The sequence below is a fragment of the Rhinolophus sinicus genome, chromosome 9 (assembly GCF_057876585.1).
Source record: "Rhinolophus sinicus isolate RSI-liver-muscle chromosome 9, RSI-T2T, whole genome shotgun sequence".
Lineage (NCBI taxonomy): Eukaryota > Metazoa > Chordata > Mammalia > Chiroptera > Rhinolophidae > Rhinolophus > Rhinolophus sinicus.
In genome coordinates, this window is record NC_142509.1 from 28,346,230 (window position 1) to 28,372,905 (window position 26,676).

The 26,676-nt window shown below is 41.3% G+C and overlaps 1 protein-coding gene across 18 annotated transcripts in view; it reads left to right on the top strand.

Moving 5' to 3' along the window:
- CIT (citron rho-interacting serine/threonine kinase) overlaps window positions 1-26,676 on the top strand; it is a 154,027-nt gene that overhangs the window by 100,917 nt on the left and 26,434 nt on the right. For 12 of the 18 annotated variants that reach the window (XM_074321906.2, XM_074321907.2, XM_074321910.2 and 9 more), the window contains 6 exons: window positions 1,829-2,026; window positions 10,158-10,211; window positions 16,694-16,891; window positions 17,385-17,578; window positions 20,054-20,189; window positions 22,070-22,174. In XM_074321906.2, coding sequence (XP_074178007.1) covers window positions 1,829-2,026; window positions 10,158-10,211; window positions 16,694-16,891; window positions 17,385-17,578; window positions 20,054-20,189; window positions 22,070-22,174 — 885 coding nt within the window. Of the gene's footprint in view, window positions 1-1,828; window positions 2,027-10,157; window positions 10,212-16,693; window positions 16,892-17,357; window positions 17,579-20,053; window positions 20,190-22,069; window positions 22,175-26,676 lie in introns of all 18 variants that reach the window. The other 6 variants (XM_019753968.3, XM_074321905.2, XM_074321908.2 and 3 more) reach the window with 2 other exon arrangements.

Here is a 26,676-nt window from a genome sequence, read left to right on the forward strand (position 1 = left end):
CAGGGCTCCTGTCCTCCTGTCACTGTACAGCATCCTGCTCACCTACCTCCACTCGACTCGCTGTCACCTGTCTGTCATGGTTTTGCCAAGTGGCATCAGGGAAGTTTTCAGGCCTGCTGGTAGAGATGTAGGCTGCTCTGACTGCTGGCCTTTTAATAAGGCAAACAGGCAGTGGTGGGGCCAGACTTCCTGGGTTTCGAAGCCAGCCCTGCCATTTGTTAGCGATGTGACTTGGCTTGGCTAACTTGCTCTCTCCATGCAGCACTTTGCTTATCTGCAAAACGCAGGTAATAGTACCTCCCTCATTGGGTTGTCACGAAGATGAAAGAAGTTGAAACCGTGCCGGGCATGTTGTGACTTTCTCGTTGTCGCCACTGTTCTCATCCTCACCAGAGAGCGATCACAGTGTCAGCTCCAGCTGCCACTGACTTACCCCCCAGACCTTTCTCCGGTTTCTCCCCCACCGTCCCAGTGGACAGCAGACATCTCCACCTGGATGTCTCCCTTGTCGCTCCAGTTCAACGCTTCAAGACTGAGTCTCTTCTTTTTCTCCTCAGGCTGGCCCTTCCTCTCACGTTCCCTGTCGTGGCCAATGGCCTCATTTTGTGTCATTGTCCTGCCCAGAAGCACAGGCATCGCCTTTGACTCCCCTCTGTCCTTTGTTTCCTGCCCCACCTTGAAATAACTACTAAGTCCTGTTGGTTTTCAAGGCTGAATCTTTTATAAGCTTTTCTTCTCTTCACCCCGTGGCCTTTGGGACTTTGGTGTCACCTTTTCTGGGGAGCCATCTCCTGCCCTCTGGAGCTGGATGGGATGTCCCCTTTGTGTTCCCACAGCCTTCCGTGTTTAGCTCGTCTCCCTGTGGCCCTCTTGGCAGTGCCCGTTAGATAGTGAGCTCTCTGATGGCAGCGGGTACCTCTTACTTGCTTGGCTTCCCCAGTGTCTGGCACAGGCTGTGGTCTCTAGGACCCTCCTGTCTGTGGTAGATCAATAGATGTGCCACGGTCTCCCTCCTCCCCACACCTTTGGATGTCTGGTTTCCCCTGCTTGGAATTTCCTTTCCCCTCTGAGCTGCTCCTCCGGCTCCTGTGTTCTTCAATACACAAATCCAGAGTTGTCTCCTCCGCCCCTCCGATGTATTCCCACTAATCCCTGCGTGTCCTGACCCCTGCACCTGACCACAGTATATGGTAATGGTTGGTTTTCATTTTCCTCCCCAGCTTGAAGGCAAGACTGTCTTTCATCTCCATAGTCCTTTTACACAGAAGTTGCTGAGTAAATTTTTCTTAAATGAATGGATGAAGTGTTGTGTCGATAGACGGATGGATGGGCAGATGGAAGGAAGAATGATTAGTTCATAGTGTGACATTAATGCAGGTTACCCAATGAGAAGAAATCAGAGCAAGAATATTTATAATAGAATTCAGTTGTTGCATTGGTATTCTAATTAGGAAGTTGTCCCTATTACTAATATGATGTTACTTACATCTGTTTATTTTTAAATGCTTTTCTAATAAGAGCACGTGTTACCATTTCCACTGGAGATTGTTGCTGTGGGGTTTTCTTTTGAAACCTTCTCAAGCATTTGGATATTTAAAAGTAAGGGATGGTTTGTTTATACGTTCTCTTACATTTTCTTAGCTCCTGTGGTTTTTTGAGACTCATGGAAGTCAGACCCATTTAATTGTATTTCCCCCCCCTTCACTTGAGCGCTGAGAATTTGATTCCATGACCGAGTTTAAGATGCACGTTGAACAGCAGGTCGTATCCTGGGTTTCTTTATAGTTAAGGTCAACTGAGCTTAACTATTTGTCTCTCTCTCTCTCAGGTCAGTCTAGAGCATGAGGAGCAGAAACTGGAACTAAAGCGCCAGCTCACCGAGCTGCAGCTCTCCCTGCAAGAGCGCGAGTCCCAGCTGACAGCCCTGCAGGCTGCCCGGGCAGCCCTGGAGAGCCAGCTTCGCCAGGCCAAGACAGAGCTGGAAGAGACGACAGCGGAAGCAGAAGAAGAGATCCAGGCGCTCACGGTAAGCCTGGGGTAGGGCCCCATCTGCTTGCTGAAGGCCTCAGCTCGGATGAGTGTGGCGCGCAGGGTGTTTGCTCGCTCTTAGACATTTCAAGAGAGCAAAAACAGATTCATAGAGCTGTTGAATGGGCAGAAAATTGGCTTGCGTAGGCTTCTTCTTCATTGGAATTAAAAAATTCAATCAGTTGGTAGTACCTGAGCTTTCCTTAGCATCTTGAAAAGTTACTCCTTTATTTATGTATCTTCCCTCTTTTTAAAATAATCATTGTATTTTGAATTTCAGTTTCAGCCAAAGTCTGTTCACCTGGGTCTTCTGCTTTAGTTTTCGATAATCATTAAAAAAAAATAATCTTACAGTAGCCTTACAGTAGCCTTTCTACCATATTTCTATATTTGTTTTGGTTAACCTCATTTACCTTCTTTTTTTTTTAAGGTGTAGATTTTGCTTTATGTCTTATGTATGCATCTGACATGATCTGGATGGAAAAGATTCTTCTGAATGAGAGATTCTGTCTCTAAAAGGGACCTGGCTTTCTTGCTCTTTCTGAGAGACTAGTTTACTCAACTGGAGAGTGTTCTTCGGAAGTAGACCTTGGGTAGGGGTGGGGTGTCATTGGATTTAGACCTTAGTTCTTTCTAGGAGTCTGAAAAAAAAAATCCGATATTTTTGGCCCATTTCCCCCAGTTGATCCTTCTCACAGGGATTGATCCAGGCTAACAAAACTCACAAGAATCTTATCTATAAAATGCCATCTTATCAACTTACCATGGGAAATACAACCACCAAGTTGACCAGGATACTCAGGGTGGCTAATCTTCACATTTTTCCCCTTCAGGGAGGTCTACTTAGAAACCCCATTACTCTTGGAAGGCTGCTTGGGGCCCCTGGACTCGGCATAGAAGTTTTAATGGCTGTTGACAACCGAGCTCCTTCATTTCTAATAGTAACATACTGTACCTGCCAAGTGATGGGTACATTCATGCCAGCTGGTCAGGGTACCCTTTCCCGTGGGCAGGGCACAATGCTGCTCATTGGCTTTAGTGATTTTTTTTTTTAAATAAGGCACCTAAGTGGGTACCTTATTCATCCTGATTCATCTTGGATACTGTCCCTATCTCCATCAGCAAACACCTCTAAACATCTCTTAGAGTGGGGTTACTTCTACAGATGGCCATGCTCCTTTGTTGCTTATGATTCACCCTATTTAAAAGCAGATACAGCTACAGTGACAGCTACAGATATAGATATATCACTAGTTTAACATAAATTTGTTTATTTAAAACTAGTTTCATTCTGAGAAGTTATCACCCAGTGTTGGGTTTGGGGAGCCCATTATTTGAACCAAATTGGGAACGTGATCGGATAGTGCCAGGGTCCTTATGGAGCAGTCTGGGACACAGGGACTTCCTGGGGGTACATAGTAACTCCTGTGTAGAAGGTGCTTGTGCACCCTAGATTTTCCAGGACTTAAGTCGCGTTCAGATATCGACTGCAGCCTGAATCTTCATTGTCTCTGTGAGAACACTTATTAAACACTTGTTGATGCCACATGCCCCCAATATTAGTTTGGAAGAAAGTAGTCGTGATATCTGTTTATACTCTGCCTTGTTTCAAAATGTATTAAAAGTATTTGGGGAAGATACGAAACAGTGTAACAGGAAACAATAAGAAAGAGAGGGCCAAGAGAAAAATAAGTCCACGGAAGGAAAAAATGGAGGCAGGTGTGAAATGAACATATATGTAAGTGTTCATGTAAAGAAGGCTTATACGCTTTCTGGAATTGGGTGGATGGGGAGCAAGATCTCCAGATAACATTCCTTAGCTACTAAAGGAGACTCCTAAAAATCCAACTATTATAAGTAGTGTATTGTATATTAATATTTCGCCCCAGTTTGAACACCCAAGCTCTGAAAGAAAGAGAGGAGACATCAGTAATTTAATCCATACTTAAGTGAGTCCACACTATGTGCCTCCTGCAGTGTCTTAAGCCTTTCCCCCTCAGGGGATTGGCCTGTCATTCCTCTAATCCTTTTACATTGGAGGAGGAGGACACATTTATCTCGCTGCTCTGTTGGAATGAGGAGGGAGGGTGGTGGCGGTGCGTCCTGTCCTTCTGTTTGGAAGGAGAAGGGTATAAAATAGAGCATGTGTCACTGCTGTTTATCTGTGGGGAAATTAGTCTTTAAATTCTGTCTTGCTGCTGGTTGGAATGTGCTGTGTCTAATGGCTGCTGGGAGCCTAGCACAGCAGCAAGTCACGACTTAATTTAGTCAGATGAGATCACTGCCTCAGAGCATCTTCTTAGAAAAAAGAAAGAAGCAGACCTCCCTAGGTCTAGCAACTAGGGCTCTACCAGTCTTGCCATGGGAAACAGGGCCTTGTTAAAAATCATGGCAGACAAGGGCCTTTGGTCAGACAGCTGTTTGTAAGCCCGTCATGCAGGAATTCTCACCCCATGTCAGTGTGTTTCTTTTCAGTTTTGAGGCTGTGGGTTTTTTCTCTCCCCTCCTTTTTATAATGTCCTATAAACCTGGTTATGGACTGCTTGTGGTTGTTGCCTGAATGGCTTTGTTGAATTTGTTCTAAAGAATGTATTTTCCAAGCAAAAGAGAAAATGGTCATAAATGCAGTTCTCTCTCTCTCTCTCTCTCTCTCTCTCTCTCTCTCTCTCTCTCTCATTGTTTGAAGCCCAAGTTCAGACCCAAGTGTAAGCATCAGTCAAATTAAATCAGCTGGATCCAGAATTATCTTCCAGGAGGTTTGTGAGCTTCACAGCAGGCTGTTTTTATCAATAAAAGGGAATAGTCAAATGGGCCATTATTGCTTATTTCTAAAAGGCCTCTATCTCTTAGCCCTGGAAGGAGTAGTTACCCTGTCAGGCCTCTGCCCCGGGCCAAATTAGATGGAGTGCAGTTCAATTGAACTTCTGCATTGAAGGAGCTTGTCAGAGGCCACTGGGAAGCCATTGTTGGTCTACCTCAGGCTTTCTTTTCTCCCACTCTCACTTTCCCCATCCTGTCTACTGCCTTTGCACTGAAATTCACTGGCCGTTCATTAAAAGCTGAATTGAATCAAGGTAGAGACCAACAGGAGAGTCAAATTCAAACAAAAATCCACTTTTAAGATGCTTCGATGCTTATTGGTAGAAGAGAGGATTTTCTGCTTGGACTTGGTATTTAAGATTCCATGTAATCCCTTCTTTTAAGGAAGAGTATTTGAGTCTGCACACTTCGGAGCACACAGATGTGTGACACGATGTAACCGTTGCTCAGACGGGGGCCACGGGGTAGAGGTGTGGCTTGGGCCCAGTGTACATCAGCACGGCCCCACAAACACGTTTTGTGTTTGTGCCCTCACGTTCTTTTACCGAGGTCGTGAAATGACTCATGCTGAATAATCAAGAGTCTAAAGCTAGCGACACTAATGAAACAGCCTCAGCATCGTGTGGATTATGAGATCCCAGAGTCATCCTCTTTGATTTTAAAAACATTAATTAATGCACGCTCTCATTTAAAAAAAAAATATATCAAACCCTATATTTAGTTAGTAAGCCATCGGTGTATAGGCAAGATGTGAAAGTGGGGTATGTAAGGTGACAGTCTTGCTCGGTGCCTGCCTTCACAGGGAAAGGGGTGGATGCCTGGAAGCCTGTGTTCTAGAATCCTGACCATGGATCCCAGGAGGTGGTCAGACATGTAAATATTGGTTTCCTTTCCTCAGCTCTGCAGGTGTTTTCTCTCATCAAGGCTGCATTATAATTCTCTTTTCTTCTTCGCTCTTGTAAGTTTCCTTAAAATTAATGAAGACATAAGTACTCCCTAAAGAGAATGCCTCTCTGGTCTTCTGGCCTCTCTGGCCTCTCTGGCCTGTCCGTTTTGCCTTCTTGCCACTCAGCAAAGTGGGGGTCTGTGGATTCCTGGAGGTCCCCCAGGTCAGATTATTTTCACAATAATACTAAGATGTCATTTGGCATTTATTATTGTGGTAACATTTACACTGATGGTGCAAAAGCAATGTTATTGTTACTTTAAAAAAATACATACAAATATTTGAAAAAATAAACCTGTTTTAATTTCTAATGTGGTGAATATAGGTAGCTGTAACCCACATAAACAAAAGTTCTTTGTGGTCCTCAACAATTTTCACGAGTCTTTATTCCCGGTAGCACCTAATGCCAAATTATGACTCCGATATTTCATGGAGAGAATCCAAAACTTATTTTACGTATTTCACTATTCTTAGAGATACTGTTTTGTGACCTTTTGCTTTTTTGTGTATTTGTTTCCAACTTATTTTCAAAGAACTTATTTTCTTGACATTTTCTTAGCTCAGTCCAATAATTGTTAAATGCTCATAGTATTTCTAGCAGTCACAACAGGATCAGTTCTACATTTTGTGTTTATATTTCACAGTCAATAATAAATCAAAAGCTGTCATGATGGTAATTCATGATATTATAACTTCAAAGAGGATTGCCATTTGATGTGTCAAAAAGCTCCAAAGGCCTATAATGGTAAATTTTAAAGAAAATAAAACAATATTAGTGATAAAAATTTCAGACTACAGTGGGGGCAGTTAAACATGTTTTTAATGGTGTGGTGTTATTTGTAAACTTTGCTCTTAAGAAAGTGAAATAGCGTATCTATCCCTAAGTCTGAGCCAGGGAGCTTTGTTCTGATCGCTGCTTAGGCTATGAAGGAATTAACTCTACCCTCAGCTTCCTGTTTCTGTCTTTGAGAGATTTCACACCAAAGAGACATGTGGAACAGGGGTCGGCAAGCTATACCAGTGGGCCAAATTTAGTCTGCCTCCTGTTTTCTGTCAGTAAATTTTTACTGGCATACAACGATGCCCATTTGTTTACATATTGAGTATGGCTGCTCTAGTGCTGTGAGGGCAGAATTGAGTAGTTGTGACAGACACTGAATGGCCCTCAAAACCAAAAATGTTTACTCTCTTGTCCTTTAAAGGAAAAATTTGCTCATTCCTGTTCTAGAGTTTATTAACCTAAGTGCCTTATTCTTCCTTTAGGAAGAATCCGTGCCTTTTATCCTTGGTGACCAAGCGGTGCACTGAAGGGAATTGGATAGTGTTTGGGTCCAGGCTGCTACTTGCTCACAGATAATTTTTTAACAGCCGTGTAGATACCCACGTTTCTACTTTGGATAAACAGTATTCTTACCCCCATTCAATTAATAAATCTCTCATATTGTTGCTGGATATAAAGAAGACCAATTTTTGGAAAACAATTATAATCTATTAAGTTAGTCCATAAAAATACCTGCTAAATTTTTTGGAAGTTGATTCTAAATGATAACTTTATTTTTGAATCTGTTTGTGAGTCTGTCTGTGCATCTATTTTTGTTTTGTTTTACCATTTTTCTAGTGTTCTTCATTCTTTTGTGTAGATTTAAGTTTCTGGTTGTCATTTTCCTTCTGCCTGTAGGACTTCCTTTAACGTTTCTTATAGTACAGATGTACAGGTGGCAAATTCTTTTAGCTTTTCTATGTCTGAAAAAGATTTTAGTTCATCTTCATTTTTGAAAGATATTTTTCCTAGGTATAGAATTCTAGGTTGACAGGTTGTTTTTGTATTTTCCCTTTCAGAATACTTCAAAGATGTTGCTCTACTGTCTTCTAGCTTGCTTCCCACCTTTCCCCCTCACCCCTCCTTGGTTAGAAATCTACTGTCTCTTTGTTTCTATGTATGTAACTTGTTTTTTTCTTTATTATTGGTGATTTTCCCTTTATTATTGGTGTTAAACAGTTTGATTTAGCTTAAATTTCATCATGTTTCTTGTGCTTAAGTTCACTGAACATTTTGCACCCGTGAGTCTATGGTTTTCATCAATTTTGGAAAACTTGTGGCATTATTTCTTCAAATATTTTTTTCTGCTCACCCCCACACTCCTTCAGGAACTCTAATTACATGTGTATTAGGCTGCTTGAAGTTGTCTCACAACTCATTGATGCTCTGTTCATTTTTTTTAAGTCTTTTTTTTCTTTGCATGTTTCATTTTACAGTTTCTATTGCTTTGTCTTCAAGTTCACAGTTGTTTTTCTGCAGTGTCTGATCTGCTGTTACAAACTTACAGTATTTTATGGCAAAATAGACATATAAGAGAATACATCACAGCTCTAATATTTTTGACTTAGTTGTCTTATAGACCTTCTGATGGAGACTAATTCCTTCCTTCCTTCCTTCCTTCCTTCCTTCCTTCCTTCCTTCCTTCCTTCCTTCCTTCCTTCCTTTTCTTTTTAAAGAGAAGGACCACTTTTGCCTCTGCCCTAAGCTAGATTCTTCTTTGGGCTTTCATAGCTAAGCAAATGGTACCACAGTCCACCATGTCTCTCAGATCAAAAGCCTGTCAGGGCAGCCTTGATGCCTGCTTTCCTTTGGCTCCATCAGCAGGTCTTACATATGTGCTTCCGAAAGAGATCTGAGTTTCATCCACTTCTCTTTCTCTTTTGCCATTGTCCTACTCCAAGCCACCATCCTCTCTTCTTTGAATGACAGTGTTTCTCTGCACCTTTTCTACCTTTGTCCTGTTTTGATTTTCCTACGGTGTTCACACAATGACAATCAGACCATGTCACTCTGCTTCTTGAAACCTCCATTGGCTTGCAATTTTTTTTGCATTTTGAATGAAATCCAGACTATTTTCAAGATTCTTGGTCCCTACCTACCTCTCTACCATCATCTTGGGTCAGTTTTTCCTTCTCTTGCTGTGCGTTAACCAGGTGGTTTTTAAAAATTGTTTGGCCACAAACCATTGAAGAATGCATTTTACCTTGCAAAAGAGCATGTATACTGTATTTCATTGATTTTAAGGTATCTAAAATCAGGATGCATCTTGTCATTATAACCTATATATGATTATGTAGTCAAATAGACATAAATATGTTATAGTTTAATTGATAGCACTTTTTTATTGTTACATAAAACTGGGATAGTCTTACAATTGGTAGCAACTTAAGCTTGATGAATTATGATATCTGAAACAAATTTCCTGCAATAGTGCTCACCTTTATCATCCAAGGTACATTCTGATATTTTCTGTTCTATCCTGTTTATTCCATTTCATTGGATGAAACAAACAAAGAAAAATCCCACCTGTCATCTCACTATTTGGTCACAGCTTGAAGTTTACAAAATTCTGCGCTAGCCACTCACGTATTTTTCTGTTCAGCAAATGCACCGAACCCTTTCTTGCCTCAGCGTTTTTGCACATGCTGTTCCCTCTGCCCTTTCCCGTTCTTTGCATGGCTGGCACCTCCTCATCTTGCAGGTTTCCCTTTAAATGTCACCTCTTCAGTGAAGCCTCCTTGACCACCCCATGTATGTAAGTTCCTTTTAATCCCCTTTATTCCCTTTTTCTGTTTGTTTCCTTTATAGCATTTGTCACTGTCATCAATCACTTGTTTATGTTCTATCTTCCCTCATCAGAATGAAGGTGCTCTGTCCTACCGCAGCGTGTGGCATATAGCATGCACTCCAAAAATCCTTGTCAACTGAATGAATGTTGCTTGTTTTAGAGCAGCTCTGCCTTTATATTTCTTTCAAGGTCACTGTGAGGTTTCTGAATCTCAGCAGCTTTTGATTAAAAAAAAAAAAAAGTCCCTACTTTGTCCTGACTATTTTCCTGAGTGTGTGTGTGTGTGTGTGTGTGTGTGTGTGTGTGTGTGTGTGTCTCGGGAATAGGCTTGAGGGGGAGGGTCAATTTGAGGGAAGAGGGCAAAGGTTAAGAATGGGGAATAAGACAAATGAAGGAGAGTTAAAACTTCATCCTTTATTATTATTTTTTCTTCCACTCATCCCGAGGCATTAGTATGAATGGTCAAATATATTTGTAAAGGGTAGGCATGTGTGGTCATTGTATGTCAACTGTAATTGAAAAATGGATTTTAAGAAGTAGTTCACTGCTATTAACACAGCCTCATATGTTCCTGTAACTTTTGTTTCTGACGTTAGGGATGACTTGATTAATTAATTCTTTGAAAAACAGATGCCGGGACTGCTGCAAGAGCATGCTTGCTTTGTAGGCAAAAGCTGTTCTCTTTATTTGACCCATAGCATGTAGAATTGTATTCTTCCCTATGGAAAATTTATAATCAACTTCTTACCTTTTAGGCACATAGAGATGAAATCCAGCGCAAATTTGATGCCCTTCGTAACAGCTGTACTGTGAGTATTAACCAAAGATGATTAAAATAACCTAAAACGAAAACCGAGAAGGCAAAGGGGACATCTCTTCATGATATCAGGGACTGATTTTTGATACAAACTTTCCGCTTGAAGCAGTTAATGCTGTTAAACTGATTTGGCCTTTCTGAGCCCCAGATGACTTACGTTTCTTGGGTTTCTGCCAGTTTTAAAAACTTAAAACCATTCTTCATGTTTGAGGGAAGATAGTTGTAATGGTTCAAGTAATTCTCACTGCACAACCACTAATAGGTTTCAGGAGCTGCAACAAGGGCCCCAAGGCCGCTTCACCTCCTTTTCCAATGTAGAAGGTTCTGAGGCCAGCCCAAGCCAGAGACTGTCCAGCGATTAGGGTCAGTCATATGTGCAAGGCTTCTCCCGCTTGCTCCCTCTAAGAGAGGAAATGCCAATGACTTCTTCTCCTGGGGAATGTAGACATTTTAACTTCCTAACAGGTAAAATATAGTCACTGACATGCAAATTTAAAATCTAGGACTCTTTGGGAGATGTTATTTATATCGAGAGAAATAAATTCTATAAGCTGATAAGCATCTTTCATAGCTTATGTAATAAGGTAGGGTCAGTGGAAATGCAAAGTCTATTTTTGACCAAAACAAAGGACTGAAATAGGCCCCTTTCAGAAGCTAGGGATGTTATCTTTATTTGTAGTTCCACTGCCTTTCTTTGGTCCTTTCATTGCTTTATTACCTCCTTAGTCAGTCCTTGGTGAGCTTGTCTCCGTTTGCATTATTTGTATGTATGAATTTCCAGAACCCTTTCCCCCCCCCCACATACATAGTTTATGTTCTTGTAATGAACTCTTTCTTTCCTCTTTACCTACTATAAATGGGACATTAAGTCCCGATAGTATATGCTCCCCCCCCTAATTGAGATATAAAATGCATACAGTAAAATGTATAAAGTGCACTAATCTTACGTGTGCAGTTCAATGAAATTTTTACATGTATAAACAACTGTGTAACCACAACATAGATCAAGATACAGAACCTTTACAGCTTCCAGAAGGCTCCCTCCTATCTTCTCGTCAGCATTCTTTGCTGAAAGGGTAACCACTATTCTGACCTCTGATACCATCGATTAGTTTTGCCTGTTCTTGAACTTCAATTAAATGGAATCATAGAGGATGTGCTCTTTTAGGTTTAGCTTTTTTTTTTTTTACTTCCGTTGTCTGTGTGGTTCATCCTTGTTGTATCCGTCAGAATTTGTTCTTTTTCCTTACGATGTAGTGTTTCCAGTATGTGAAGGGAACTGTCCATTTTCCAGTTGATGGACATGTGGATTGTTTTTGTTATGAGTAAAGCTGTCAGGAAACATTCTTGTACTAGTCCTTTGGTGGGTGGCTGTACGCACTTGTTTCTGATGAGCATACACCCGGAAGTGGAATAGCTAGATCAGGAGGCGTGCCTCTTGGTTGACTCGAGTGGCGCCTGGCGGATGGATTTGTGGTCTGTATTTCCTGATGCTGATGGCTGGATCAGGGTGGGCCTGACTTAGAAATGCCTGTTGATTTTCTCCATTCTTGCCTCTCTTCCTCGGAGAGGTGATGCATTCTGTTTCTGTACTTTTTGCCCTACTTTTTAAATTTCTTATTGTCTTGGTTTCTTATTTTACACAAGAGTTATTTCCTTATGTTACATACACACTCTTAAATGATCACTGAGTAAAATATGGATCATTTTATTACTGTGATTTTTTTTTATATTACTCTTTTTCCTAAAATAAACATGGATGTATTTTAAATGTGCACATCAATAATGCTTCATCTGGAGGCTTCTTTTCTCCATTTTTCAGTCTTTTGGCATAAGAACTTTTCTTAAAAAAACATTTTTTTATAGTTCAATTGAAATATAATTGGTGTACAATTATCTGATGAGTTTTGACGTGTATACACCTATGAAACCAGCAAAACAATAAAAATAATGAACATATCCATCACCTTCAAAAGTTTTCTTGTGCGCCAATTGTAATCGGCTGTCCCCCACATTTTTAAAATTGGAAGTTTAGTTTTTAATAGAATATGGCAACATGTAGAATGGATTTGGTTACTTTCTTAACTTACATCACTTGTAAACTCTTTATCCCTCAAATTTGCTTTTTCTGGAACAGTGACTTCTAATCCTTCCTTTACTTACCCCTGGCATTCTATGGAGAAACCTCCGGTGGCCTCTCCACATGGAAGGAGGAACTCCCACCCACATTTCAGCTAGAAGAGTTGGGTGGCTTTGTGGTCCGGACCACGTACTCTGGTGTCAGGCAGACTGGGTTCAGGTCTAGATTGGCCTCTTGGTAACCTATGTGATGTTATCCTCCCAAGCCTCCATTTCTTTATCTGTAAAATGGGGATAACATTTTAAGTCCTCCATTCCAATATACCATTGATTGCAAGACACATGATTCATTTAATACCTACTCTTTGGTGACTGGGGGAGGGAAGAGAGACTGCTGCTTAGTTCCGACATCCACTCAAACTTCAGAAACAGAAAAACTTGGGAAACACTGAGTCATAGAATCAGAAATTTTGGTAATAATACCTCACGCACGGCGTTCCTGCGTGAATGAAATGAGATAACACCCCAAAGTGCTTGCACAGGGCCTGATCCATGGAAAGTGCTAAACAGTGTTGGTTCCTGTTATTATTCTATTGGATTTGTGACATAATCTTTATTTAGAAAAGGGTTCTGCTCCTTAAAAAAGTTTGAAAACCACCCCTTTTGTACAATATTTGGTAGCAGTAGTAGATCTTAATTATACTTTTGCAAGTTCAAAGGCTGCTTTCAAGTCACCATATATATATGTATATAGTTACAAGAAGTGGAGTACAGCATTAGGAATAGTGACAGTGGAAATGTAATGGCTCTGTGCGATGTCAGAGGGGTAGTGGATGGGGGGAGGGGCGTTGTCACAGTGTGAGGGATATAAATGATAAATGTCTAACTATTACATTGTTTTGTTCACCTGAAACTAATAAAAAAATAAAAAATTTTTTCCGGGGGCAGGGGGTAGACACCAGAAGAACGTCGTAGATGTTCTTTTCTCGTTGGCGCTGCCCGAGATTGTCTCCGCTAGGGATTGTCATCTTCGTTACTGTTGGGAACTCCTATAAGAACTCAATTGATAGAAGTTCCCGGTTAGCAGCTTTTAAAAAGCTCATGAACAGTAAGATTTTCGTGCTCTGACCATTTCTCTATTTTGAAGGGATTTAAAAAAGGATTTGAATCAATCTGGCACCTAAAACCCTACCTAAGTCTGTTTTAGAGGGGAGTTGGTGGGCAAACATATGACACAGCTTTAATTATGAATCAATCTGTCAGCTATAAGATTAAAAATAAACAATATGCAAATAGCTCCCTTCAAGAAAGAACCAGGCATTAAAATAGCACTTCAGTCCTGTGTCTTTCTAGCCTTATGCTCATTATCTGACTGGTTTCTTCCCCCCTAATGTTACCATTTACCTGGTAACGTTCCCTCTACTGGTCTCCCAGCTCGGTGGGAGAGGTTAACATCTATTTCTCAGAACTCTGACTTTTGCGTAAAAGCCTTGAGAAACAAATAACTTCAAAGAGCTACTGTTTTTTTTTTCTTTTTGGACACTGAGAGGAGATTATTTTTTATATCCTTGTTTTCTCTGAGAACTGCACCAAGATCTCTTATCTGCAAAAGCAGTATATAAGAGAGCTCTTGTGGCCCCTGCATTATGATGCTGTCTCTCTCATCTTTTTTTTTTTCCCCAGGCTCATTTTTTTTACTGTTACGATGGAATCAGCCTTTCACTTTACCATTTTTTATCCTCTGATCTTGGAGTTGAAAGGTTAACAAGCTGTAATATAGTAAAAAGATCATTTGCCCTTGTTGTGGAGAGACTAACTGAAGTCCATAAAGTAAACCCAGGAATTCTCCTTGCACATAACCTGGTTCAAAAATCACCAATTGTCTATTATTACACTTTTTTTTTTTGGACCATGGAGACCATTAATTTATTGCCTGTGTCTCACATCAACTCAGTACCTGCAAACTCCATAGTGTGTGTGTGTGTGTGTGTGTGTGTAAAACACGTAATACCATAACACCACAACTCAAATCAGTCATAAGCTAAACATGTTATGGCTTGGGCAGAAACAATATGTAAAATGTCTGAATGAGTTAAAATGCTTTAATGAGTGCTTAGGTGCTTCACACAAACACATAATCTTTCTCTTGTCCAATGGGCAAACTAGAGATGATGACAAAATATAGAACCAGCAATCACAAACTGTAAATAGAAACCAGAAACATGAGAGCCCTTGAAAACCAGATGACAAAAAGGAAATAGACCCTTCCTACTCCAGTGGGTCCATCTCAGTTGAAGTGAGAGCAATAATCTTGGAACCTCACTGCCTTTTTTCATGCGTTTCTTCTTAAGCACTTTGTAATTTAATTTTGGGACAGAGAGAAGAGGTGGCAGAAATGTATTCATAACAAACTACATTTTTCTTTCATAAATCTGAAAGGAAGTGGGTACCCAAAGGCTTAAATATATCTTCAAATGGCATGGAAATTATTTTGGCAATGTATATATTCTTACATGAACAGATTTTTTATGGTCTCTTTGCTCCCCTAGAGGCACTATTGTAATCTTTACAATGAAGCATCATCTCGGCCATGAATTTTTATCCCTTATATACTACATGATACTTAAGGTGGAATGGTATGCAAGAAAATTCAGAACATTAAAACAATAGAAATAGACGGGTAGTAAATACAGTATTTACCTCCATGTCAGTGATGGAGAAACCAGCATAGCAGAGTTCAGAGTCGCTTATAGGGGGGTTCCTGAATTCATTTGACTGCATAGCTTCCAGGCCAGTGTGCCTCAGTCTTGTTTTTCTTTGGGAAAGAGGTGGAAGGAAGCATAGTGGTTAAATGGAGACATTTGCAGTGTAGGATGAAAACTGTCGTAAGGGATGAGTTTACTCATAGGGGAGAGATCAGTGGAACTATCGGGCATTGTTTATTCTTTATGGTTTTAGGAGATTTAACCATGTCATAGAAAGGGTGATACAGGGATCCCTATAAGGCATTACTGCCTGCTAGGAATGACACTCCTGCCATACTTTCCTGTGCCTTTCCCCCCTCCCCCCCATAAAGAAGGAGTCTCAGCTAAGAACCTGATCAGATAACCTTTATTCCCGCTTCTGTAGCTGAGTGTGCTTCACACCAGTACCTTAGGAATTAACATGGCTTCTGACATTAAAATACAAATTCCTAGACGACTTACTGCATTAAAAAGCCTGTCAGCTCAGTTAACAAAATGAAAAGCTGTGTTTTCTAAGCCACATAGAACAAATGTACTTAATTGATGCTCTTTGATTCTGTGTGCCCGAGAAGATTGTTTTGTTTTAATTGCTAATCAAAGGTGGTTAAAATAGGGAATTAGTCATGGAAACAGTGGAGCATTTCATATACTAATTCTACTCTAGGTTTGAAAATCGGAAACAATAAATAACCATAGGCTTAAAGGCCTTTCCTTTTAATTTATATCTTTTTATTATATAAAATTTAATTTACTGCGTGTGCACCTCATTCCAAGTATTATAAGAAAATTGCCCTTAAACTTCTAAAGTATTATATGTAAAAGCTTTCTATAAGTGCTGATACTGAGCCTCAGCAAAGAGAACAGGAAAGCCAAATGCACTGAAATTGAAGTCATTCCGCCATTGAGCAAGGATATAATTTAGCAAAACCAGATTAAATCTCTCTCAATAAAATGACAATTTCACATACATGCCTTCCCATTTTCTGATAGCTAACTGTATAGTGAAAACCATTAAAGGGATGCCGTAGTACAATATTGTATTTTCAGGATTATTCTGAGCTTCTCTTAAAAGTTTTTCTTTTTCCTTTGTTGCATGAAATTCAATTTCTTGCCCAAGATAATGATTAAAATAACTTAGTGTCCTTCACTCAGCCTTCCTCAACAAGAACTTTATTTTGCCTTCTAAGACCATCTCCAATTACAATGTCCTATAGATGGAGTCACGGGCATTTCAGCTTACTTAGTGAATTGCGAGACCAGTCTTCATTCCTCTTTCCTCAGTTTGCATTTTCCACATTGTATTATTGTCCATGAACTTGATCTCATTTAAAGTTGCCTCTTCCCTGTGGCCTTCACTTTTGATTGATTTGCTTTTGCCACATTTTCCAGATGAATCCTGAGTGAGAAAGAAAGCAGAGCCTTTTCTTGGTCTACCACAGCGTGCGCGTCTTAGCGCTCAGTGGGTGGGCATGGTTAGCTTGGATTTGGCTCTCGCAGTTGGATAGGCAAACGTGTGAGCTGCACGTTCGTTCGTTCGTTTGTTCGTTGACTGCCAGTGTCACGCCAGTTCGAAACCCGTGGCCCTGGAAGCAATTTCTCATTTAAAACTGACTCGCTTGGTATGTGACTGGGTTCCTTTTTTCTCTCCTAGGTAATCACAGACCTGGAGGAGCAGCTAAACCAGCTGACCGAGGACAACGCTGAACTCAACAATCAAAATTTCTACTTGTCCAAACAACTTGATGAGGCTTCCGGCGCCAACGATGAGATAGTGCAGCTACGAAGTGAAGTGGACCATCTCCGCCGGGAGATCACGGAGAGAGAGATGCAGCTCACCAGCCAGAAGCAAGTAAGGAAGCTTCCACAGCGTCAGAGATCCGGGGAGCACTGATTCCCTTTAGCTTTTAGGATGAGTGCTTGGGGCATCTCTCCCCAGGCTTCCCAGACTGAGCCTGTCCAGTAAATGTGCTCTTTTCAGAAATCGTGTGCGTTTCGAAGGTTTGGAGATTTTAAGAGTGGCTTTTAAAAGTGTGTAGTTTCTTAGTTTTGCTTTTAAAAAATTAAAAATAAGATACAGTGCTTTGGGGAGGCTAGTGTGAGCCACTTGATTTTAAGCTTGGTCTCTTCCACCCTGGCTGCTTTGGGTTCTGCCTAGACGATGGTTGGCAGAAATCACCCTCCGTCCTTTCTCGTCTGGTCCCCTCAGTCTGTAGAAGGAAAAGATAAAGTGTATTTCATGCCGTAGTTAGAAACTTGTGCTTTTCTGAAACTAATCCGACAAAAGTAACATCCAGGAAATCCTCATTTGATACAAGGCACAACTCAGTGGTACTGATTTGCAGACGATGGAGGCTCTGAAAACCACCTGCACAATGCTGGAAGAACAGGTCATGGATTTGGAGGCCCTGAACGACGAGCTGCTGGAAAAGGAGCGGCAGTGGGAGGCGTGGAGGAGCGTCCTCGGGGACGAGAAGTCCCAGTTTGAGTGTCGTGTTCGCGAGTTACAGAGGATGCTGGACACTGAGAAACAAAGCAGGTGGGACTTTCTCTTTGTAGAAAGCCGATGACAGATGACTGCAGGATCACACCTGACACTTAGGAACAGGACGACCAATTGTCCCAGCTTGCCCAGGACTGAAAAGTTCCCGGGGACAAATGACTTTCAGTGCTAAACCTGGCAGACTCTTGGGCAAACCAGGATGGGTTGGTCATCCTGGTTATGACCATCGTCAGTGTCAGTTGGAGTCTGTGGCAGTAGCTGGTGTCAGTTGACCCTGGGCAGTGGCCTGGGAGTCAGAGCAGGGCAAGTACCTCAGTGCTTTCTTTGCAGAAACTCTTTCCTCAGGTTTCATATCATTGTGACCATGTAGCAAGACCATCACCATTTAATCCCTGGTTGTGTGTAAGGCTGGTCTTCTTTCTACCCTGAGGTCTCTCAGCCTCGCTACTGTTGACAGTTTGGGCCAGAGAATCCTTTGTCTTGGGGGCTGTCCTGTGTATCGTAGGATGTTGAGCATCATCCCTGGTCTTTACCCACTAGATGCCAGTAGCACCCCCTCCTCAAGTTGTGACACCAGACATTGTCCAAGGTCCCCTGGGGGTGCAAAATCGCCCCCAGTTGAGAACAACTGCTTTGCAAGAATAGTTTAGTTTTGTGTTTTCTTTCTTTCTTGGGAGGAAATAATAAATTCAGGCTGCGTCTTTCCTCTGCTTTCCCACTTATGTTTCCACGGTCCCCTCACCTAGACTCCCATTCCTGCCAGGGCCACGATAGCACAGTTTGTATACTGCACCGCTCTAGAGGGTGCCGTTCACACCGAAGACATTATAGATTAGAAGATTTATTAGGACGGTTTTACAGCTCACGGCAGGAAAGTGGTTTTTGCTCTAACAAAATTGCTATATTACGACAGTTTACCAACAGATGGAAATAAATGGTCTTGAGGAACAGATGCCTTATTCCAGTTTGCAGAGAGGCACCACGTCAACTAGAGTCAACCCTATGACTTCATGTCTGCACAGCTGAATCGTATTCAGCTTTCATAACCTCGCTAATGTCACCTTCCTCAGAAACTTACCTCCCTGTGATACTCCTTGAGCAAGATAAACTCTGCACGGGCATATCTGTCATTTAGGTGGATTCTGTCAGACTCATTTTAGTATTTCCTTGACCACATTTACTTGGCCGCAGTAAACTCAGTTACCTATGTTGGATGTTCAATCTACGTTGAGTCAGTTAAACTAGAAAATACTGGAGTCAAAAGATAGGCACTCCTAAATTCCACGAGAAACTGGTAGAAATATTCCCCTTTTGGACATCCTCCCACTCTGGGTATTTGCTGATGTGAAGGACCGCTGGTTTAAGATGTCCTGTTCTTACTTCCCTCCCAACTCTTGGGCCCCCCCAGGTCCTCACAGTACATTCTGGCTGCTTTCATATAGAAACCTCTTCTTCCTACCCGCAAGTTCAGCTCCTATCCCAGCTGTTTCTACAGTCCTTCAGAGATAATATTGGGGGTTGGAAGCTGGCTTCGGCATCAAGAGATACACAACACATGGGAAGTATAGTTACGGGCTGTGCTTAGGTAGACATTCCATGCATACTTTCAGGGGCAATTATAAACGAACTTTCCTTGCCCCATTTTAGTGTGATACTGGATACTGAGATGAATACAATATATAATTCTTAATTCTTGTCCTCAAGAGGCTGAGTCTAGTGGAGGAGATAAATTATGCATTCAAATATTTATCACCTGAAGTAGAGATTGGGTGTGCCAGGAGAGATGTGCATTTATGTGTTGGATACGGGGCAAGGAGAGGTTACTTCTGAGAGGAGAAACGGGGAAAGGCTTTATTTATGGAGGACATGGCGTTTGAGTTTACCCTTGAAGGCCTAGTTAAGACTTGAGTTAGTAGGGTAGGGAGGGAAAGTGTTGCCAGTGGAGGAGCTTGTACAAGCCCAGATGTGGAAGTAGCAACACATAAGAACTACCTGGGGGAGGGAAGTGATGTTTCCAGTTTGCTTCTAGTTTTTCTACTCTCTAAACTTATGTACATTCACCCAGTTCAAGTTTGTTTCCTGGTGAGCACCCAAAACACTTAATGTCTTGCATGTACTTTAAGCAGAGGAAATGTTTCCTTGAATGCTGTCCTCTATGGTCCTCTGCACCCAGTGGGCCTTCATTGGGACCTCATTCCATTTCCACTCCCCTGGGAGGGTGTGACAGTCCTGACACACTCTATTTAGCCCAGTTGTATTTGGAAAAACGCCTCTCCCCCTTCAACCTTTCTAAGCGAGTACTCACAGGAGCTTTATCTTTTAAGAGTATATTTACCCAAGGCCTAAAGTGGGTTACATCTTCACTCTGGAATAATTCAGAAAGCGAGACATGATTTGGAACTAGAAATCAGGGTTGGGCATCTGTCCAGCCTGCACCCTGTTTGGTTACTTATCAGGATTAGAGATGGTGATGGCGGGGCGTCTGAAAGTGGGCCTGTGTTTCTCCTGCAGGGCAAGAGCCGACCAGCGGATCACGGAGTCGCGCCAGGTGGTAGAGCTGGCAGTGAAGGAGCACAAGGCCGAGATTCTCGCTCTGCAGCAGGCACTCAAAGAACAGAAGCTGAAAGCTGAGAGCCTCTCCGACAAGGTGAGTGCCTGCCCCTCTGCCTTTTAGGAAAACATTTTCATTTCCTGCTTTTAGAAGGCATACTTGACACAAGTTCAAATGCAGTCCGTGGTCAGCATATTTCACAAACGTGCATGGGCTCAGTGCAGTAAAGCCCCACGGTTATGTGTCACCCGGGGACATCCTTGGCAGTAGCATGGGTGCCTGCGGTGGCTACTGGCGTATCATCATTAGCCAGTGACTTCTTAATGTCAGCCTGTCTGGGCCTCTGAGGTCCGACTTTGATCTGGGCGTGCATCTCTCTCGTTTCCTGGCCCTTGATTTCTAGAAGGCTTTATGGGTTTAGTGTCAAGCATCTTCGGGAAGTGCTTGGTAGCAAGGACGAATGCTCATTTCGTCGCTGCGGGAACAGGCAGCTCAGCCTCTCCGTGTTGCCAGTCCAGGGACATGATAGGGTCTGATGCCAATGCAAGGCCTCAGTATTCCACATTGGACGTGTGCGTGTTCTGTCCACGTAGCCCTCCATGTTGTATTTACAAAATGACATACCAGTGGCTCTCGATCAGAGACATTTCAGGTATTCACACAGACGCACTTGTTCACACACACCCACACAAATCTGAATTGTGTATTTTGTATAACTCTTTGTTATTTCATGATTATAAAAGCAATAATTTCGAACTATTTGGAGTCATTGTGGAAAATATAGAAACCACAGAAAACTACAGAAAAAATGACTGGTAATCTGTCATCACTATTATATTGGTGAATTTATTTGTGGTCATTTCTTTGCATGATATATTTATGCATACACACACACATATATACACACATATATATTACACAAATTTAGGTTCTTACTATGTAAATAGCTTTACATCTTTTTAAAAAGACATATCACCTAACTAGGGGCTTTTCTTGAATTATTGAAAGTTTTTTGAACATGCAGTTCTAAAAGCAATTACAGAGAGGTACCTATTTTAATCATTCCACTTGTGTTGGAAATTTGAGCTTCCAATTTTTTGTCATTATAAATAACATGGTGATGAACATAAATCTTTATGGACATCTATGATTATTTTCTTACCAGAATTTTATAGAAATACAATTATTGGATTCAAGGGTAGAGGCTTGCCACTCAGGAATATTCCTGAGTTCCTTGATACTGACTTATTATTTTTATAACCATGAGGAAAATAAATATATGATTTAGAGATAAGTGGACTCTTTTGTATTTAATTTGAAGAATTTTTTTTTCTATTTGACTATTTTAAAATATTCTACAGCAAAGTCCTACCCATCCTTTTATGACTCCAGACATTCTGATACTATCTTTTCTTTCTTTCTTTTTTTTTTTTTACTATCTTTTCTTGATACCTGGTAATTCAGGATGAATTTCTCTTCTCCATACCTCTCTTATCAAAATTATCATCTTACAAAGCAGTCACATTATTTGTGTATGTGTCTACTTACGGACCACTCTCTGCCTTTGACTTGATGTGAGATCCTTGAGAGAGCTTGTCCATCCTTTCATCTCCAAAGCCCTTGGTATTATCCTGGGCAAGTAGTAAGCAGTCAGCATATGCCTATTATTTAATTCAGCCAAAGTACGTCAGATCGATAAATTCTTGAGCATTTATCCTCTTAGAACTAGTCACAGTTACACACACACACACACACACACACACATCAGACATAATATTCTGTCTTCAAAGAATAACCTATATAAAGCTTATCTGTGACGTGGACTTTTGTGGTACACTTTTGAAAAACAGTATTTACGTTCTGACCTTTAGAACTTGATTATTCTTTACATGTGAAGGTTTGTGGATATTTGCAAAAGTTATTAGCATCCTACATTTCTAAATGTGGTATCATGGTCAATTTTTCCAAATGTGCAGCTCAACGATCTGGAGAAGAAACATGCTATGCTTGAAATGAATGCCCGCAGTTTACAACAGAAACTGGAGACTGAACGCGAGCTCAAACAGAGGCTTCTGGAGGAGGTGAGTGAGTGTAAAACACCAGGTAAATAGAGCCAGGTGGAATTTCAAAAGTGAAAATTTGTTGTGTTCAAGTGAGCAGATCCAAATTCGATGTTCAGATTTTGCATTTGGAATTTTTGAGGAAGAGTAAGGTGGTCAGTTAATACTTTCTTGAAGGTATTTAACACATTCAAAGACTGTCAGGAAGGCCAGACGGTCTCTTTGTCATTTGTGTCCTCCCACATGGTGCTTAATAGCGTGTTGAGCCCATGGTGAGTATGTGCCAAGTGGAAGTTTATTAAATATGTGGGTGAATGAATGTTGAGTTAAATTGCCCTTAATATCCAAAGCATATTAAGTTTTCAGGCTGATAAAACATCCATGCAAAATAGCTTCACGCACAGGGCAGAGACTTGATCAGATTATGCAGAGTACCAAATTTCATGAAAACTTTTGAACATTCAGTTAATTCAATTAAAAAAATTAGGCTCTGCTTTTGAGACATCAAATGAAAAGCTCAAATTGATCTCCTAAACCCATCCCTTATGTTATTTGCTGTACTTTTTAGCAGAGATCTAAAAATTGGTAATTAAAGTGATACCTACTTCCAACTCCCAACCAAAGCCCTCTGTGTTGGATCATTAATGATTCTGCTTTGTTCACTAGAATTGACCCACCAGGACAAATGCACTTTATAAAGGTAAAGATATTTCATGAGAAGTTGGCTCTAAGAGTGTTCTGTTTAACCCACAGTGAGCCTGACAGTTCAATTAACCAGAGTACCTATTCTGCTGAATTGAGGTTTTATTGTATGGTACCCATAGTCCCCAAAGGGCTCTGCTGGTAGAAATAATATTGCTATACCATTAAGTTTGAAAAGTGGGTCAAAAATTTTGCAGGTAAGTATGAAATGTTTGAGAGAACGATACTTTAAAAAATATGGGTGGGAGTTTGGGAGAATCCAGGAGATGGAGATGGTAGTGGTAGCAAAACAATGTCACTGTCCTTATTGCCACTGAACTGTACACTTAAAAATGGCTAAATTTGATATGATGAAAAGTTTTAAATAAACAATGAAAAGCTTTAAGTAAAGTGCATTAAATACAGAGGGTGCCAAAAACATGTATACACATTTTCAGAAAGGAAAAAACTGTATTAAAATTGTCATACTCAATCTATACTGATAACAAAAGATAAATGTGAGTCACGTTTGACTTCTGCAATGACAAGAGGTACTCAAAGTGGTTCCCATCAGCGTTCAGATTTTTCTGATTATGACAAACTGCTGCTTGAGCAATGTTGACCAAAGTGTCCACTGGTTTACATTTTTTTGGCGCCCCAGGTATATGCATCAGTGGGAAGTTCGCCGAAGGCAGCACTAAGAACACTACAGTAGAAACTTTAAAAGTCTATCTGGTGGTCAAATAGAGACTTTCATCAGGAATGAATAGGCACCTGTTGGAAACAGAAAGAACAGAAATAATCAGTGATCTCGCCTGTCCTATTTTCCTCCTGAGGAAGGGAGGTTGACAGCTCCATACTTTGGTCCAAGGTTACATGGTGAGTCAGTGACAACGCTAGGAATAGACAGCTGGTATCCTGATTCAGTCCCCTGATTCTCACTTCTAAACTACATGAGAACGTTTCCGGTTTCCCGGTCTATACCTCACAGATAGATGTTTGAGCACAGACATCTGGCTGACATTGAGTTGGAGGCAGATTTCACTCACAGTCGAAATCACTGTGAAACAAAGAATGATCTTTATTGTCCGGATATGGCCAGGATCCTTGCCTGTGGTGTGCGCTCTGTAAGCACGTGACCAAGGGCTCAACCCAGCCGCTCTCTTCATTAGGCACAGAGACTCATTCGTAAACGAGGCCAGAATCAAAGTCTCAGAGCTGGAAAGGATTTTGATGTGTCATCTAGTCCAAATTGCCAGCACTTGTACCTCTGCTCTCTTTATCCCTGCCCCTGGCAGACTTTACTAATGGATCTGTCTCCCAAATCTTTCCTCGTGGGCCCGAGATGGCCTCAGAAGCTTTCTCGGCACGGCACAGTACGGCCACTATCAGTTCACTGGAAGTAATGCTGGAGATGAAAGTCCGTTTACTAATCGTGGTCAAAGTCATCTCCTGTCCAAGGAAGAGAGTCCTTTTCCCAACATTCCTCACTTCCTTAAACCTTGGCCTAAATACTTAACAGTGACTTTGGAGATCGCAACCCATTTTTCAGAAACTCTGCTTTTTAGAAAGTCTCTTTTTATTTTGAACTAAAGCCTATAACTTCCATCCATTGGTTCTATTAAGTTGAAACATTTGAAAATAGAGAGTAGTCTGATATTTCCAACAAAATAGGAGATCAGTATTCAAAGTACTTGATTATTAATTAAAATAACGTTTAATTACCACTTACTATGTGCCAGGTGCCTTCCTGAGTACTTTACATGAAACAATGCGTATAGTCCTTGCAACAATTCTGTAACTCCTTTTATTATCTCCAGCTGCTGATTAGATATCTAAATAGCTCTCCCACTCCAAATCGCCTTGTCTTTTCCAAATGAAACATTTCAAGGTGGCGATGTTCTTTTCTGGTACAGTTATCTTTCCAAAGAGAGTTTCTAGGAGTCCATGGGGTCTGAAGAGCAGAATACAGTGGGATATCTCCACCTCCCTTCTGGACTCTGTAAATCGCTCCCGACGACCTGGGTACTTTGGGTGGTTTTATCACACCACTGACACCCGTTGACCTGTTAAGTTGCCACCTGCCCTTCCAGAAAAAAAAATTTTTTTTTTACATCTTTATGTTCTGTATTTATTTAGTTTTGTTTTTAAAACACCACCCTATTGAACTATCTCTAGTTGGTTTTGACACATCCTTTCAGCCACCTGAGGGGTTTTACGCTCTGGTTTCTGTCATCCACATCCTTCATATTGCCTCCCAGTGTCGTGTCACCCTCATAAAATTGTTGGACAGATCTAAGCCCATAGCTAAAGCCTTCGTTGTAGTCTAACACTGACCAGGAATAGCCTCCATTTGCCTCTCCCTGGGAAGCAGGTATACATGGTTTGAAAAACAATTCATTGATTGCAAATGTCACTCTTACTTTTTTTTTATTTTTTTTTATTTTATTATGGTGAATGGGCAGCCTATTTCTTGGAAAGCTAATGGACAGTTGGTATGTTTATTCTAGAAAAATATTTTGGGCCTGGTTGTCACCAAACAGATTCTCGTCCCCAGCACTTGCTTCTCTGCTTCCTGCCTAGTAATTAATGTTGTCCTGAAATAGTGGAAAGAAACTAAAGAGAGTAATTTGCAGAAGAAATCGCTTATGCCACAGGGGAAGAAAGCTCCCTTGAAGAGGTTAGAGGTTGTCTTAGCTGTTTTCCTTCCTTTTTTTTTACTATTGTTCTAATTTTAGGGGATTCTGTGGTTTGATTCAGAAATTCCAGGTTGGCACCCAGGCCAGGTGATGTCTGGTTAGTAACAGTATCTCTTGCCTTGTGGAGGGCTGATGGGGGAGGGGCTAGCAGAGTAAGTTGTGGCAGGAAAGGCAAATGGGGAAGAGAGGAGAGCACCTGAACTGGATGGGGCAAGAAAGAAGGACAAAGGAGATAGCACGAAACTTCATTAAGTACCTACTATATGCTGGGCATGGTGCTCAGTATGTCACCCCGTGATGGGGGGGGGGGGGGTTATTACATCCACTTTCAGTTGAAGAAACTGAGTCTCCAAGAGGCAGTAAGAGATGCCCATGGTCATTGACGAATAAATGTTAAAGTCATTGTTTAAGCCAGGGTCTCTAATCTTCCAAAGCCCAGCTTCGTTCTCTGACACTGTGATGCCTCAAGGAATCAGCTACCTCGCAAGAGCAAAGGCAGGTGAGGAGTAGAAATGGAAAGAAAAACATAGATGGAGGGAAGTGCAGTAAGACGGAGAGAGAGGGCCAGCGAATTCTGAGGTCAGTGGCTCTCGGCCTGCTGGGCCTGAGAACATTGTCTGTTAGAAAACCCCCATGCTGATGTGTATTGCTCTTTATTAGCAACTTGTCCTTAAGTCTGTAGAGGGTTTAGGCTGCCAGGGAATAGAGTATTTGGGCCACAGCAAGTGTGGTTAGGCTGTAACCCAGGGGTTGGATGAAATCTAGCAGTATCTTGTCTGGATAGCTGCTCTCTCTCCTGCCTTTTACAAACAAGCATGTTAGGAGAGAGAGCCATGTAACCAGTGTCTTGATAGCCTGCCCTATTTTTCGGTTGACTTCCATTATAAAAATTGGAGAGATTTCCAGCACAAAACTATTTCCAATATACGAAATTGAGTTTTTTATTTTTTTGGTTTTACCAATGCTTGTACTGAATCTGGGGTCTTCCTCTTCCTTCCTCTCCACACTGTAGAAATATCTCCTACAATTACGGCTATTGGTGTGCTTGTTGGGGTTCCTCATCCTGATGAGGTGCCCTATAAGGTAGAGGTGATGTGATCCCCCTTTGGATATTCCACACTGCCGGGCAAAGCGATTTCTCAT